Source organism: Dermacentor silvarum, chromosome 2 (genome assembly GCF_013339745.2).
Source record: "Dermacentor silvarum isolate Dsil-2018 chromosome 2, BIME_Dsil_1.4, whole genome shotgun sequence".
Classification (NCBI taxonomy): Eukaryota; Metazoa; Arthropoda; class Arachnida; order Ixodida; family Ixodidae; genus Dermacentor; species Dermacentor silvarum.
Window position 1 is genome coordinate 142,686,985 of NC_051155.1, and position 18,198 is coordinate 142,705,182.

Sequence of the window (18,198 nt, forward strand, 5' to 3'; positions counted from 1 at the left end):
AAGTGGGATGAATCACTCGAGGAACTTGATTTGTGGATCCAGCCGTCCGACTTTCCGGGTGCCGTTTGTGATGGGACGGTAGCAACTGACTTCGTGTTCGTTGACAGTGATGTTGAGACTACCGGAAACCTCGCTGATGAAGACATTGTTGCCGATCTCGCTGGCGACAGGAACTGTGAGCACTCGACATGTTGTGACCCACCCTACGTTTTTCAATGCACTTCATGGACTGAGCGTTGTTCACTGCTACTGAGCGCCAGTGGAAGACTGTGGGCTCAGCTGCTCCAAGTCACTCAACAACATTGGAAATTGTATGCTGAACAGTGCTTTGAAAATGAAAAAACAAAAATGATTGGAGTCTATTTTTTGCTCTAATATGGCCTGCAGTGTATGTATTTAGAAACTAAAAAGGTAATTACGAGATGCATTTGATACATTGTAAAATTCTTTACAAGTTCTATATCAAATTACACAATATATGGAGCTAATTCCCATTTTCTTGCGCGTTCGATATATTCGGGTTTGACTGTAGCTAGGGTCCTTCGTTTTGGGAGAAAACCAGATAATTCTGCATTTTTGCACCCTGAACAAGTTTTATGAAAATTGAGTTATTTCCAATTTCTCCCCATAGTTTGCCCCTTCTTTCGTAAATGGTAATAATAAATAGAGTTATATAACTAGTGAACTCTGCCCACCTGGTGTGAGCAAGTGGTCAAGATGTGTTGTGTTATTAATATATATGGAACAATGTATATGCCTCCTTTTTGCTTAACACCTAAGAAAAACAAGCTACAGCATATATAATATATTCAGCCCCTGCAGGCCTTGAGCGAACGAAGGCTTGTTGCTTTTTAGAACCCGCTATTACATGAATATGTATCCTGCATGCATTTCGGAGTATATAACAAGCAATACTGTAGCTGAAAAGGATGTGGGTCAATCACACGAAACAAGTTCTTCTTAAGAAGGTGGCTGTGTCCACTTTAAAGCTTGGAGATGTTGTAGGAAAATCAGTTCCGAGCTCAGAAATCACTCAAGTTCCGATGTTTTGAAAGACGTTGATGTGCTGAAAAACAAAAAAGTGTAGCCAATACTGATTGAGTAGTTTTTGAACTAAGCAGTGGATCATGGTGCTCAATGAAAAGCATTGAAAAATATTTGCCACTATGTTCTTTTGAAAAAAACTTGGTTCACTTGATTTGCACTTGCAGCACGGTAGTGAAAGATCTAAACAAGGCTTATCTACTGTGCTGTCTTTTCAGGACACACCATTTCATCCTTCGCACTCACTACCACCGGCTCCGCCACTGGAGCCACTCCTAGGTAGGCTACCTCCGTTTATGGTGAGTACTGTTCTAAGTCTACGTTAATCATGCATGCAGGCCTTGCCAATGTTTCGTGTAAGCTGGTTGCCTAGTATTAAGCATACTCCGAATAACTTTTATCTCATTTAGTTGCAGTTGGATTTGTTTGACGTAGTTTAACAAAAGAGTAGGTTTGTGTGAATACAGTAAAAGCTCGATCATACGATCACGGCTAATACGAATTTTCGGATGATACGAATTTTTCTGTGGTCCCGGCTGAGCCCCATTACTTTGCAATGTGCTAGAGAACGGTTGTTACGAATCGATTTTCAGCCTGTGTCGGTTGATACGAATAAACGCCGCCCCACCGACGGCCGCGAAAGAGAACAGCGCGCAGTCACGCGCTTTCTCTCCTTCTCTTTTGGTGCGGAGGCGCGGCGCCGGACAGCGCGGACTCCGCGACTGGGCGCGAAGAGTTTGAAGCGGTGGTGCTTCAAGAAATAAATGCTTTTTCCGTACATGTGCCTGAGTGAGTTCACCTCTGACTCTTTAATTTAGCTACAGTCGAATCTCGTTAATTCGAACACGCTTATTTCGAACATACCGCGCACCGACAATGCTCTTAGCAGCGCGCCAAATAACGCGGCGGCGCCTCCGACCGGCATTGCTCCGACACCGCCATAGAGCAAAATCTCAGGAGAGACCCCTCAATGCCGCGCGCGATGGAACGAGAAAAAAAAAAAAGAACCCGCGGCGGAAATTTCCCCCTCTCTCAAATTGCAAGGTCACCGTTTCTGCATCGCGCCGGAACAAGCGTGTACGTGCCGACTAGAGTGTTCTAGACAACCGTATTCTAGCACACACTAGTGCCGACGTATCAGCCACGCGGATAAAATGGCAGTGAACCCTTCTCCTCTATTTTCTAGTCACATGTTGACCTTGCACGCTGCGGCAGCAGCGCAGAGGGAAGCAGCGGCGGAGGCACAGTCGGGCCAACGAAACTGCCACGCCCGCAAACGCTCGCTTCCCAATAACGGCAGAAAACGAAACTTCAGGGGGCGGCTAAAATAAGCTGGCGCCAGCACGGCGGCGGGCGCGCACGGAGTCGAAGGTGAGAGAGCTACGAGGGAGTTGAGAGGGAGGGCGAGGGGAGCCACCGAAGCGGCGGAGTTGACGCGGCCAAATCCGCTTCCCTGCCGCCCTCCTCCCTCACCTTCGACGGTCTCCGCGCGCACCCGTGTGCCGGTGCCGCCCGCTCACTCCCTGAAGCTTCGTTTTCTGTCGTTGTCGGGAAGCGACCGTTAGCCGGCGTGGGCAGTTTCGTGGCCCGCGCTTGCTATGCGCTTGCGCGCCGCGATATTTCACGACTCGCACCGTTCGTGCATCAGGCTATGGTGCACGAATACTTCAAAAATACGTCCTTTTAATTCGAACAAATTTTCGGGCCCCTTCGAGTTCGAATTATCGAGATTCGACAGTAGTTTTAGTTGTTTCGATGATACGAATTTCGGCTAATACGAATATTTTTCGTGACCCCGTGAGATTCGTATCATCGAGCTTTTACTGTAGTAATATTTTGGTTCGGGGGGGTCGAAGGTTGGGGTCGGATACTTTCGAAGCGAATTCGAATTGTCAGGTGTCTGAAGAACAAAACTTAACAGTTTAAAGTTGTTCTGTGCAAAAATTCTTTATTTCTGAGGTTGCAACATACAAAGGCATCACAGAGAATCCTGTGATTGCATATCTTAACCAGTAAAAAAAATTTTATGTATAAAGACTAGTTGTAAAAGAAGGTGCTCCCTTCTTCACAGATAACCTACAACACATACATGCAGGGGCTCCAGAACCTGATGTGCAGTGGGGGCAGTCGCCCCCACAGGTTCTAAACCAGTGGGGCATGCCCCCACACTCAAGAGAGAGAGAGAGGTTTATTTGAAGAAAGGCAGAGAGGTCGGCTTGAGCGTTAGTTTGCTCTGGCCTGCTACTCTACACTGGGGAAGGGGGGAGGGGATAAAAAGAGCGATGAATGATGATGATAAGATTAGGAGGTGCGTATGTACATGTCCATCCCGTTGAGGTCATACTATAGTCGTGCATGGAGTCCAGTGGCTTGAAGGAAGGCTATAGTCGCTTCGATGACCACAGCTGCGCTGCTGGCGTCAGGCCAAGGACCTAAGACAATCTCGTCAGACATTGGTCTTTTAGTCACTCGCTGAATAGTTGAAATGAGGCTCTGCCGTTCTCGCGCGTACGCTGGGCATGAGCAAAATATGTGCTCAAGTGTTTCTGGCACTGGGCAGTGATCGCAGTTGGGACCAGTGTCACTGCAGCCGATGATATGCGTATAACGCCTCGTGAGTGCAACACCAAGACGAATCCGGTGTAGCAGACTTGTTATGCTCCTCTTCAGTTTATGAGGCATGCGGAACTTCATTTCTGGGTCCCATTTGTGCAGTCTCTTGTGTCGTCGATCAGGATTGGTCCAGTACTCAAGTGTAGAGTTCCGCATGACGCACCCACACTTAAAGCTGTACTACACGCAGTTCCATCTTCACCTCTGTGTTTGAGCAATGGAATGTAGTTTTTACCATAGCAAACATGAGGAGATGGAGAAGCAGCTTTTGGCATCCAACCATGGCGTATAAATTTTTAAATTTTGTTTTTCAAGTTCGTAACTGACAATAAAAACCACCTTGAGGAGCGATTATGTTCCACAATTGTGTGCCACAATTTTGTTCGGGTCTCAGGACGATAAATAAAATGAACGAGAAGAAAGGGAACGGAGGGGCCAGATTATTATTAATATTTTATGAATAAGATAATAATTTCATTTATTTAGTACATTTATTTATTTAGTTTATGTAGTTATTAATAAAGTTTATTGACCAGTTGCCATCACCCAAAAAGATAACGTGCTCGTGATGCCTGTGGCAGAAAGGATGTTCCACATCCGCCGTCATGGTTTGTAGGTAATGGCGCTGGCTAACACTCCCAGGGTTAGTTCTAGTTGTAAAACATAAATACCCCAGAAAGTGGATGGGAAAACGGCTCCGCGGTAGCTCAATGGTAAGAGCATCGCACACATAATGCGAAGACGTGGGATCGTTCCCCACCTGCAGACAGTTGTTTTTTTCATCCATTTTCATTTTCATTAATTTATCATTTCTTTAATTCAATTAGTAAGTACAGTATAGATCACTTATAACCTAACCGCTTATAGTGCAGGACCGGATATAGTGCGGTCTTTTCAGACTCCCGTTAATTTTCCCATAGCACTCCATGTATACACGTATCGCTTCTAGTGCAGTTGCGGGAAACGAAATACCGGTTACAATGCCGCTGCCTGGGAGTATGGAAGTCAACGCTCCCCTCAAATGGGCGCCCCAAGGAGTGCTCGAGGAAGAAAGAGAGACGAAGTGGAGGAGAAGGGCACGTGGTGCGAACGAACAGCCAGTGAGGCTGAAACCAGAATCTTGAGTGCGAGTCGTGAAATATCATGGCGCACATAGCAAGCGAGGGCCTCGAAACTGCCAACACCGGCCAACGCTTGTTTCACGATAACGGCAGTAAACGAAACTTCAGCGAGCGGCCGGCGCCGGCACGGCACGGCGAAGGGCGCACGCGGAGACCGTGGAATGTGAGGGAGGAGGCTGGCAGGGAAGCGGATTTCGCCTCGGCAACTCCGCCGCCTCGGTGGCTCCCCTCGCCCTCCCTCGTAGCTCCCTCACTTTCGACTGTCACCGTGCGCGCCCGCCGCCGTCGCGCGTGCAGGCGCCGCCGTTCCAGCCGGCCCGGCGCCAGCTCCCCGAAGTTTCGTTTTCTGCCATTATCGGGAAGCAGGCGTTTGCCGGCCTGGGACAACGCCGCATTTGAGAGAGGGTGAAATTTTCGCTGCGTTTTTTTTTCGCGCCCGACATTGAGGGGTCTCTCCTAAGTGCCCTCCCAATGCCGGTTGGAGGCGCCGCCGTGCGATTTGGTTCGAATTAACGAGATTCGACTGTAAATTGAATGCAAACGTTCTAGCCGCATTCCTCGACTGTAACATACGCGTGGCGGCTCGGTGCACATGTTTTGCATATGCGCGGGCCTTGAAAATTGTTGCTTTGGTTATAGTGCGGATATTCGCGACTCCGGCGACTTACGTTATAAGCGGTCTACACTGTGCAAGTAATTTCCCCTATGTTGTCCTTCGTGTCATTGTTTGTTGGCTTCTTATGATATATATATATATACCGTATTTACACGATTGTAGGTCGACCCATTTTTTCAAATTTGACAATCCAATGTTGGGGGGTCGACTTAGAATCGAAACCGAACCGTGTACCGCTAGTAGCGGCAAGAGAAACGAGAAATCAGGGGCGCTACGGCGTGTTTGCAACTTTGCACCTACGTTTCCATGGTTACGGTAGAAGCGTAGCGTATTAATTTACCGTATTGCATACATTTTGATTGCGTGCACCACGAGTGCACGGTTCTTGTGGGAGCATCGATCATGGAAGAGCCGCCGTTAGGGGGGTATGGTAGTTGGCGGAAGAGCTTTTCTTTGAGATACGATTGTTTTCGACGGCCGCGCGCATCTGTCACTTCTGCTGTTGTGCTGAATCGTCGCGCTTGTCATGAGTGCCAAGAACTTTCGGCGCTCGTTCACAGCAGCATTCAAATGGGCAGCTATCCTCCATGCCGAGGAAACTAACAACTGCGCAGCGGGAGGCAAGATTGTAGTCAGTGAACATGTGGTGCGGCAGTGGCGGCTTCAGCGCGAGGAAATTTGGCCTCCCTGGCTACTGTGTGCGGGTGGGTCCTCTCTGCGTGGGCGGCTGTATTGCGCAATGTCGTGGTGCGGTCGTTCGTGAAGTGTGGACTCTCACTTGATGACGACGTGCTGTGGGACCGCAGCAGCTATGACGGCAGCAGTGCCAGTGAGGTCGACTCTAGTGACGATGAGTAGTCTTAGCAACCCCATCAATAAATTTCCCTTGTGTGAATGCACTCGTGTGTTTTTTCTCCCCCCCCCCCCCCCCTTTTTTTTTTTTGAGACATGCAATTTTGGGGGTGTCGACCTACATTCGAGTCGACTTACAATCGTGTAAATACGGTGTATATATATATAGAGAGAGAGAGAGGTGAACTACACAATCACGAAGCGACATGAGCCCCCATGCATCAGATACAGTGGAATCTCGATGATTCGAATCTCACGGGGTCACGAAAAATATTCGTATTAGCCGAAATTTGTATCATCGAAACACAATTAAAACTAGCTAAATTAAAGGGGGACGCGGGGATCAGATCGCGAAAATCGCGAGAAAAATAGATTTTTGAAAACCACGCGTTTGGGTGTCTGCAACGCCTAATACGCTGCATCAAAATGGTTTGGCTGAAAACGCACTAAAAGTGCCCGAAAAAGTTTAATTCGTCAGTGCGCAGGGCAAGAAAACAGCTTTAAATCGCGCAAGATCACCGCAGTTCACGGAGCCATATCTCGTATATCCCGCCACTGAGCGCCGCCATCTTGGTATCGTTCGAAAGCTCAAAGTTTCGTCGTTCCGCTTCTCAATTCGTTTGTCGTCGCCATCTTGTAACAAACGCACAAACACAAAAGAAGCGCGGGTCTGCGATAGGTAGTCACACGGGCCCTCCGATGAAAGCGTGCCTCCGATTGGCTGCCGTGCTGAAAGGCGTTTGTCTCTCCAGTGGTTGCTGCTCTGGCAGGGGTAAGATGGCAACCGCAGTTGTCTGCTTCGTAAACCACACCGGCGTCTTCACTTGACACACAGAATTCGGATTACTGAGAACTCCCAGATTAGTGATGGAGCGACGATGGCGAATAAACTTTGGACGAAGCACGCCTTCGGAATACGGAAGCGCTCCTACGGCAAGAAAAATACGGCGATTAGCGGGAGAAGCGGAGGAGCACCGGACTGAACGAGCGCAACTTTGCACCGTGGATTACGTGCCGTGCTATCTTGCACCGTGTGACTCCAGCAGCGAAACCGACAATCCCTCTGTGCCATCGGCACCGATAACGCAGCCAACGGAAGACGTTCCAACGGAGGCTCCCCCGCCTCGGCGTACGGCCGTGCGAATCAGCCGAGATCGTATCTCGGTAGACGTAGCTCGCTGCGACTAGGCAAAATGGCGCAAACTCAAAGAACGCGGCCCGAAGCACGGCAGCCACTCCGTCCGATGGCACGCGGAAAAGGAGGAAAAGCACAAAAGCAACAAAAGCGCCACCGCTTCGAACTCTTCGCGCCCAGTCGCGGCCTCCGCGCTGTCTGGCGTCGCGTCCGCGCCTCCGCACCAAAAGAGAAATGGAGAAAGCACGTGACTGCGCGCTGTTCTCTTTCGCGGCCGTCGGTGGGGCGGCGTTTATTCGTATCAACCGAAGCGGGTCGAAAATCGATTCGTAACAACCGTTTTCTAACACGTTGCAAAGTAATGAGGCTCGGCCGGGACCGCAGAAAAATTCGTATCATCAAGATTCCACTGTATACCTCCGGAGCCCCTGCACACATGCATAAAACATCACAGAAAATCATTCAGTAACATATTTCAAGTAAAAAAATAATGGAATAAGGACTAGCAGCTCCACATGCAGTGAAGAAGGCACTCCCTTCCACTAGTTACAAGGCTACAACACAGAAAAAAAAAACTTAAAATTCTTTGGTAATATATTTCAAGCCAAATATGACGGCATATAGACTAGCAGGTCCACATGCAATGACGGCGCTCCCTTGTACGAGTTACGAGGCTACAACACACACAAAAAAACATGAAAATTCTTTTGCAACATATTTCAAGTAAAATAATGGCATAAAGACTAGCAGCACCACATGCAGTGAGGAAGGTGCTTCCTTCTACTAGTTAAAGGGCTACATCACACACAGAAGAAAATAACAAAGAAATACCAGGAAATCGTTTGATAGCATGTTTCAATAAAAAAATATAACAGCTCTACATGCAAGTAAAAGGTGTTTCTTTCTACAGTTAATAAAATGAAAGTCAAAAATTCTTGTGCAGAAAAACTAGTTGCTCCACATGCTGGGGAAGAAAGTGCTCCCTTCTGCAGGTTACAATGGCACCCGCTGTCGAAAATAACCTTTTACTTGTTGTTTGGGTTGCTTGCGCTAAAAGGTACCTGCGGGTTACCCTTATAAGGGACGGGTGAAGGTGGCTGCTTTTGCTCTTCCATCATTCGAGTGGGTCCTCACAGCAAGGAAGCAGGGGAACTCTCGGGTAGCTCTCAACATCGTCTTTGATGAAAGGACCAGACTTCATAGAACCATCTGATGCAAAGCTTGCAAAGGCCCCCTACGCAGAAGCATCTTGGGAGCTATCTAAACCTGTACCACTCTCACTTGATGTTTCACAGCATACAACTTGCAGTGTTCCCTCTACTGCTTTGGTGAGAACAGCGCAGGCCTACTTCTTCTCTGCCCTTTCAGTATAGCAGGCATCCTTAAATCTTGGATTCAGCAACATCACTAGGGCTGTATCCTCAGATGTCTTGACACCAGGAAACCTTGCCTTGATGCAGCATCACCGCCTGAAGGCTGTTTATCAAGTTTTGCTTCTTCGAAGCATAGAGCTCCGTAATTATTGCTCTGGAAAACATTTTGTTTGCGACGGCACAACATACTTGGGCATAGCAGCGTTCATAACGGCCACAAACCTGGATTTCTAACAACACTGTAAGAATGCATCCCGCGCACTATGACTCCTGCAATAGCCTTTGTCACTTGCTGTGCTTTTGGTGCCGTATGTTTCAGCTTGAAACGGTCAGCTAATGAAGGCTGTTGCACTTCAGGCTTAGCGACAGCAGTAGATCTCGCGCTTTTCTGCGCACAATGTTCTTTTTCGTATGCTGCAGAGACATCCGGGTGCCTCTTTAACGCTTTCCCTACCATGAGGAAAATAGGTGTTTTGTGTATGTTACGGCAGATGTTTTTTTTTTTTTCTGAAGGAACTACTGCACTCAATATTTAATGTAATACATAAACAGAAAGCAAAATGAATGCACTTTTCAGCATAAAAGTTTTATTAACGAGATGTATGTCATAAAAAGATATCAATTGTTAAAATCAAGATTGTGCAATAAAATTGAACAAAGTTTGTAAGGGCACGCTTGTATTTACTAAGAAAAAAATGTTTAAAAAATTATGAGATATACGAAATGTATTGAAGTCTATTAGGCACTATCTCCCAAAAAATAACAAATTTTCATTAAACAGGTGTTTTGCTACAAAACTTTAACGGCAAGCACTACAGTTGGGCGTACCGGGCTGCGGCCGCCTATGTTCTGAGCTGATTTGCGTCGTCGTCGCTTTCAGACGTAAAGTCCCATGAAAACTCAGCGTCCTCTGACTTGCTGCTATTCGATGTATCGATAAGATCAGTCGCAGAGGCAACGGAATCGTGATATCTGCGATCTCCCAAAGCGCGCGCGCCGTTTTTTGAGCCGGACATTTTTGCGTTCTGCTTTAACGATCGCTAAAACTTCGGAGCGCGTTTAAAAATCACTGCTTGGCAGGGAAAAAGTGAACTGCTTAGAAAACAAAAATATAGTTTCTCCTCTTTCACGTCCGATGGTGCAGTGTGTCCACGAACGGCGCAGAAGGTCTCGAAAGCGGCGTTTTAAACCATTGATAGCAAGCAGCCATTTTTTCGTTCTCCTTTGATGATCGCGAAACTACGTAGCGCGTTTTAAAATCACCACCTCGCGGGAAAAAAGAAAACTGCTTAGAAAACTAAAATATAGTTCTCCTCCTTCACGTCCGATAGCGCAGTATGTCAGTGAGCGGCGCGGAAGGTCTCGAAAGCGGCGTTTCAAGCCATTGATAGAGGGCTAACCATGCCCAATGGGCGCGGTACGGAATGAGTTAAATGCGTCACCAGAGTCGTCGTTGGCGTCTTCAGAATAGCGTGGCATTTGAGACACTGAGCTTCTTGGCCTGGCGGGGACCTTTACAAATCTGGTGATAAAACAACCGTTGCATTGTATTGCATTTTAACTTTTTTTTTAAGTACTATATGAAAATCGGGGTGCCCGTTACCATCAAGCAAATTGCATTTTTAATGTCTGGCCATCAAAAATCATGTGCACGTTACAATCGAGGGCGCATTAGAAGAGTAAATAAGGTACTTTTTCAAATTTAGTTCATTGTTGCGCAGGAGAAGCTCTCTGTTGTAAGAGCTGTTCCAAGAAAGATACAAATATGGAAAACTTCATCAGAATTGACTCTTTGGTGCCGCTAAAGCGTAATGTTGTCCTCCTCTACTGATAAAGAATTAACCAGAACCAAGTAGACCCTAACCAAATCCATGACATCACAGCAGCACCCCTCTTTTCTTGGCTATCCTCTTTTCACACACCAAGAGTAGCCATTTTACTATTGCAGCAGCATAGTTAAGCAATACAAACATACTTAATATTCATCTTTGGTGTCCTTTTGAAATATCTACGACTCAGTCTTACTGCTACATTGCGATTATGCGTCTTGATGCTGTTCAAATCTCATCACAGGACTACAGAGAAATGCAAATAACTAAGCACCTAGGGCAAGTTCTTTGTGAGACCAATGTGCAAACATATTTTAGTATGAAGAACTTTGACAGTCTAAATTACAGTGACAGATCCAACTTGCCAACAGAATCTTTGCATGAAGTGTCAAGAACAACTCTTCCTAATGGACTCATTTGGCAGTCTGTGTGTTAAGATTGGCACTGAGGTGGGAGCCCACATGTCCATCTTTGCTTTAGCTTTTCTCTCTTTTTTTGTTTTTGTCAGTTCAAACCAAGAAGCTGAACCCTATTTACATTGAAATGCATGATAGGATATATGTTTTATTACCTTTCTCACTTAAACGGATATTGAATAAAAATTTGAATTAAATGAGGTACGCATCAGAATTGCACTCAGAAGGCTCGATTATTCCGATACACAATGGTTGTAGCACATATCATTTAACAGAGGGCTGTGTTGTCCGGCTTTTATGAGCTCGCACTGGCTGCAAGCAGCAAGCCCGCACAGGGCAGTGCGCCAGCGGGCGGGACGTCGTGCCTACCCATGGCAGCAGCGTTTAGATGAGGACAGCCAGCTCTTGGCACAGCTTGACTGATGTTTGCACGCCTTGTACTGTTCTATGTGAGCACATAGAGAGAGAAAAAGGAATAAAGGGAATGGCAGAGAGCTTAACTAAATGGGAATATTCGGTTTGCTATCCTGCAGTGGGTAAAAGGGAGACAAAAAAAAACTGAGCGAGTACACCATCGGGTCAAATGCAGGCGAAAAGAAAACTGGAAAAAAAAAAAAGTATAGTTGAAGTGAGTGCATAAGTATGCAAAACGCTAAGGAAAGTGACAGCACAAGCAGTGATTGTGACTCCGACGTATTATAGGAGACACGAAGTACAACCCGGCTTGTACAGAGGTCAACACACATGTCAAGAACACACTCGCGAGGGATAGAACAGCCACGAAAGCTTAAGCCAACCACCAGGTCGAGAGAAATCAGTGGAAACTGTAAATGTAGTCACGCAAGCTCACATACAGCCGATTTTGGACCACATTTCATCATCAGATTCGCCAGTGCAGTCCTGCGAACGTGGTTCGCGTGTTTAGAGATGTGTGTTGACCTCTGTACCGGCAACCACGCACCAGCAATTTCGAACAAGTTAGAATAGGATGCGGAATCAGATTGGAGGCCGAAGTAAGGACAAACTGCCTGAATATTGTTATATGAGAGCGATTGGACGGCCGCAGCCAAGCACAGTGCAGAATGCGTGTGATGTTGCCTGCCGCATAGCTGGCACCAGTCTCAGCCTGGCCAAGGCATCCGCATCTATCACCTTTCACAGTCGCACAAAAAATTGGTTACAGTTTGTTTCTGATATGAAATGATAACTGAAAGAATAAGACTGTCAAAATTGTGCCTGTTCTGCTAACCACTGGCGAGATCAGGAGCCGCGGTGTAAAAGCATTTCACAGGCACGCAGCACAGGGAGGAGTCTCTCTTGGTTTGAGTGTTTTCTCTTCGTAACGGCGTTTTCAAGAAAACCAATTATCTTTGTTTACTTGTGACAGACTTATACAACGGTTAATCGTGTTGGCAAAAATTAGTCGTCTATTACGAGGTGAAGCTAGATTACAAGCGCCGTCGACCACGGCGTCCAGCGAGCTCTGACTACCAGCCCTATCAGCGGCTGTCAGCAGTACCGTCAGCTGGTGGCGTGCTGTGTTTGTCGCTTGCGCAGGCATGCCTTTATTGACAGTGTTTGTGTAAAACAAAGCAATGTTGTCCCAAGATGTTTGTTTTGCACCTGTCGACAAGTATATGAAACCTTCCGAGTGTACATGCAAGGCGCCGAGTTTAGGCAAAGTATATGCCACTCGCCCGCTCGCACACCTGTCCCACGTGTCCTGAATCGTCGTATGCCACAAGATTATGGCACGAAGAAACTATGGCTTGCGCGTCGTTCGACACTATCTGTACCACGCTGGGGGAGGGGGGCTGGGGGGGGGTGAGATGTGATTGAGCGAGGCGAGATGAGTGGTTGGTGGCTGGCAATGTTGATGGGAAAGCAGTGAGTGCAGCAGTGTGGCCTCCAAGATCACTTCGATTGCACTGAACGATCTCGGAGTGGTGGCATCAGCAGTATCCGGTAGGATTAATGCCCCATTCTGTGTATTGCAGCGCAACCGCTAGGTGCAGTTTTTTATGAAAAAATTATTAAATTCATAATTTTCTGTCGATTTCTTTCTAAAAACAGTGATGTATTTGCCATATTTAGCGCTTGAGCTTTCATTTGGGTTAAAAATCTCAGTGGCAAAATTTTTATTCAGTATCCCATTAAGTAAGACTTTCACACATGCTTGTGAAGATGGGCCTAATAGCAGCCATTTCTTTGTTAGCCTTAGCTTCATTACAGTGGCTCCACCTTCAAACGTGCTATGTTGAGACAACATGGCTGTCATTACTAAAGCCTTGTGAAGTTTACCTAAGGACTATCTACCTTTGGTATTCGTATTATCCTAACAACACAGTAATGCAAATTACAGTATAGACCACTTGTAAAGTAACCGCTTATAGTGCAGGACCGGATATAGTACGGTCTTTTCAGACTCCCGCTAATTTTCCCATAGCACTCTATGTATACGCCTACCACTTACAGTGCAACCGCGTGAGACGAAATACCGGATATAATGCAGCTTCCGCGGGAAAATCTCACCAACAAGGGCAGTAGCGAGCACGCTTCTCAATGAGGTGCGCCCACCGATGGGAGAGGAGATCAACGGGGGCGATGAGGAGGAGGCGCATGAGACGTGGAGCATGAGTCCAAGGACGATAAAATCGTCGCTGCGTGCCGTATGTGCGAGTGAAAGTGCGCGAGGGATGCGCGCCTTAACAGAGAGAACGCACAGCAGAGGGCAAACTCGACCTCCATCGCGCGAAAGGCCGTGGGGGTATGGGAGGGAGGGAGAGGGGGGGGGGGCGACGCTGTGCTGCGGCACCAAACGCATATCTTGCAACAGGGCGCAAGGGGAACTTGCGCCCTGTTGCATAAAAAGCATCCATAAAAAGCATCCTGGTTGGCGTCACGGGATTCACACTGCCCGTGTCGAAACCCAAATCATGCATATTCCAAGGCTACCAAGGCAGAAGTCGGACGCGAGACAGGGTTGTTTGTTGCCCTTCAGGGGAGGCCGCCCGTTTAACTAATCGGTGCAAACGCAAGTTGTGAATCCGTTCACACTCACCCGCTTGCCGCGCGCGAGAAGAATGCCTGCGGCGGTTCCAAGAAAGCGCATCGCAGAAGGGGGTTCGAAGCCCCTCGTCATTGTCAAGCAGCTATTGCTACTGTGGCGCGGGTGTTTTTGTCCGCTCCCCGACCTATGCGGTAGTTAGGATGTCAGCTGTATGTTTACTCTACTTGTGTGCAAGATCCCGGTCTGTGTGAGCCGTCGACGGCCGTTACTCAAGTGATGTCAATTAACAACAAGCTCATCAAGACAACAGTCCCCTGGCCAGATGGCCATGACGCATTTTTCGATTTGTATTACTACCGTTCGGGACTGGCGGGCTTACACACACCAACTCTCCCAGCTCTCAGTTTTGATGTTTATACGGAACATCTATGCGCCAAAACCATTTTAGGGACCCAACGCGGCATAGACACCATCCTGAGATCGCAAATACGGATCTTAAAGGCCATGCTTTGCTGGTGGAAAATGAAAACATGTCATAGGTGTCGCTTCCAGCACTTTGGGCTGCCAATCCCATCGTCGAGCGACCGACCAAGCCATGCAACATGAAAAGTCAACATGGCCTCTCGGACCGGCGCGGGCTGGCAGTTCGCAACACATGATGCAGGAATAGTCCCACAGTTGCGACGCAACAGCGGGGTTTCCAATGCATTGGGTCCTATGGGAGCTATGCCGTGAACGGCCGAAAACGACGTAACAGCCGGGAAAACACAGCACCCGTAAAAACACAGCACCCGGGAACGTAACAGTGGGATTCTACTGTACTAGGTGTCACCAGTATTATTGCCCTCACCTACCTGTCCCATTGTCTCTGTTAGATGATGCTTCCTGGATTACCTTTTCATGCATGCTACTTGGCAGTCCATATGTAACTGAATACTCAACTGATACATATTTTACTGTGCAGGACCATGCCTACAACTTGAAAAAAACTGATGATTGAACTCATCACATGAAAAATCCATAGGAAATAACCTATGCAACCCGTTTATTCTACCGAAATAAGGCTTCAGAACCAGGAAGCAAAGCACTGACTCTCAAATTCTAGCGAAAAAATCTATCAGAAGCTGGAAGCAAAGCACTGACACTCATAGGCAGTTGAAATCACTGCGTGAACTGAGCATTTGCACAGTGTACAATGTATCGCCATCACATCACCATGCCAAAACAACGGAAATCATATTCACACGTCAAGCGCACTGTTACAACAGTTTGTGGCTTAAATGCAGAAATGCAGTATTCATAGTACTAGCAATACACTCATCAAACAAAACACAAGAACAAGCCATGCAGCAGGTAGACTCTTGTAACGAGACTTGCCTCAGGAATAACTGGGCGGCAAGCTGTAAGCTCATGTAAAGAACTGATGCCACTGAAGTGCAGTCCTGGTGGTGTCTTTGAAGAAGTTCTGCTGCTAGAACCTTACTGCAACACTGGAGTCCAGGCACACAATAGAATCTAACGTTAGGCACATTTCTATAGATTCATGATGGAAAGATGCATGTTTCGTGCAGCTATCATGACCACTGCTTTCTATAAGGTCTTTGCCATTCATTGCAAAAGGGATGTCACATGTCAGCACGCTTTTAGCAGCCCTAACTAGCATAGAAAATAAATATCTCTGTGGTTGAGCGAAATTACACTCTTGTTATCATTTCCTTAAGGTCTCTCTTTTGTAGGCATGACAATTCTGTTTAGGTTGTGCTGTTTTCTTGTTTATCTTAAGTTTATGTTGAGTGCATATATTGCAGTTGCAAAACAATATTCTGAGTGACTAAAGTTGACTGCTACTAGCCTCATCTTAGTGAGGATGCTGAGTAGCATCAAAGAGGTGAGGGAGGTGGACCGTGAGCGGCCTCATCCTCCAACATTTTACATAGACTTCGGAGTTTGTTTCTAGATACGTGAACCGCCTTGTAATATTGATCTAGGGAGGTAGTTGGTCTGTCATACCTTCACACATTTCTCTGTCTTTCACTCACCTTCAGAAGCAGTCCATTCCACCGCCGCCTCCCATTGCTCATGGTGATCTCCCAAACAACGAGGAAGCACTGGCCTCCATGCTTATGTCATGGTATATGACCGGCTACCATACTGGCTACTACCAGGTAAGTAGTACTTCAGGTTTAAAGAGGCAGACATGCCAAAGCTTTATTAATTTGTTTGTTGCACTCCCAAATCGCCAGTTATGAAGGACAGTACAAGGTATAGGAACGTGTGTGTGTGTATGTGCGCACGTGTGTGTGTTTTTTGTGTGGTTTCTGAATATGGTTGAACCTTGTTATAATGAAGTAGCATCCTATGAGAAAATACCTTTGTCATGTCCCATATTCGTTAGAAGCAAAAACGATAATTATTGTCTAAAAAAATTTGTCAGTCGTGTCTATGTGAAAGAAACGCAAGCATCATGTTTTCAACAGGCGATTGGAGTGTCTCCTGCGGATTTTGACAGCTCATTGGTGGCTTGTTGTGCCAATATGTGGCCTGGGAACAGTAATAAATTACATACATGCACTTTGCATCATCGTTAGACAGTTTTAGCAGAGCGTTACCTTGAGTGTTAGCGTATACAGTATACAATACACGGTGTACGGTATATAATATAAATGGCCAATTTAGTCATTTATTTCTTGCTGTCACGAAGGAGAGCAAGTATCACTGATGAATTAGACTTGAAATAGGTAGCCTGGGTGCTGCCATGTTGTTACGCAAACATCTTATACAGTTGGAGCATTCAGGTAAACTTATACTGGAGCCAGCTAAACTCCACACATGTGCAGTCATAGCAGCCAGTATGCGGCAACGCTCACAGTATATACAGTAACGTTCTGCTAAACCTGTCTACTGGTGCACAGCCATGTGATAGGTGCGACCACATGGGATCGCCGCAACGGCTTGCCAACTGCAGTTCCACTAAGCCAAAATGCACAGTGCATCTAGAAAGAGATGTTTTTAACATGGACAAGAGAAATTTTTTGTTTCCTTCATGCATTTTTAGGTTGCACCTGCTGAGTACAGTTGCCTGACAATTTTTCGGACATAAGGGGGCCATGCGCAGCCCCAACTCTGCTACTACAGCCCTTAGTCTAGCCCACGCTTTTGATCTTGGGCTTGATCGCTGCTTAAGTCTTCTGGTACAAACGTATTGATGGAAAGCTTTTGCAACAACTTCTTCTCACCAGCCACTCTGCGGCCACAGGAAAATTCATAACCATGTCAGAAGAATTCATGGTCACAATGATAGCAACATTGAGTCTAGAAACACGCTGCCAACGTGCCATCCTGGAAAGTAGTAAATGTGTGGAAAGAAAGAAAGCATAATGTGTTTCCACCGTTCCTTTCTGAATTAAGATTGCAGCTGGCATTTTGCACTGCTAGAATTTTGGTTATAACAGTCAACGACCGATTTTCCATAAGCCCGATTTTTCGGACATGGCCGATAATTCTGACGCCTTCGTGGACACGTACACCATAGAGTCAATGTATAAGAAGGTATGAAATTTCGGACGCAAAAACCCTTCACCGTCCAATTTTCCAGACGAAGCTACTGGCACTCGGCGCACGCCCTTTGTACCCATCGCAGATTGCGGGCGCACACTTCGGCCACATAGCAGATCGCTTTCAAGATACCGTGCCTGCGCGGCAGCTCCGTCAGCAGAAGCCGCAAGAGCTGAATGCAACTCCCAACCGTCTCTGCTGCCTTCCTCTCTCGCGTGCGTGAGATTAAATTGCGGTTCCCGGCTAACCCTCGCAAGCTTTCACCCGCAGACAGCGTACGGCGCAACCGAAACTAAAAAAAAAAAAAAAAAACGGTTTCCGTTTCAGTGATCTGACGATAGTGTCGAGCTGACCGAAAAAAAAAGCAAGTGCCGCTTTTTGGAACGTTTTGTCGGCCAAGGAAGAGCGGGCACGGCCTCGGAGACGAGAGGATAGCGTGCGTCTACTAATCTTGAAGGCTATACAGGGGGGCACTGGAAGCCAAGCCTGGCCAAGCCAGCGGAAAATCCAACATGGCGGCCTCCAAGATCAGGTAGCGTGGCTCGGAGCGAGCGATTTAGTCCGGAAAATCGAACATTGGCACCTAGATTCGTCCGAAAAATCGGTCGCGAAAATACATTAGCTCTATGGGAAT

At 46.9% G+C, this 18,198-nt stretch overlaps 1 protein-coding gene across 1 annotated transcript in view; it reads left to right on the forward strand.

The window, feature by feature from the left end:
• Positions 1-18,198, forward strand: part of LOC119441877 (survival motor neuron protein 1) — a 35,375-nt gene that overhangs the window by 13,304 nt on the left and 3,873 nt on the right. Inside the window, exons 6-7 of the mRNA XM_037706515.2 lie at positions 1,263-1,343; positions 16,055-16,174. Coding sequence (XP_037562443.1) covers positions 1,263-1,343; positions 16,055-16,174 — 201 coding nt within the window. The remainder of the gene's footprint in view (positions 1-1,262; positions 1,344-16,054; positions 16,175-18,198) is intronic.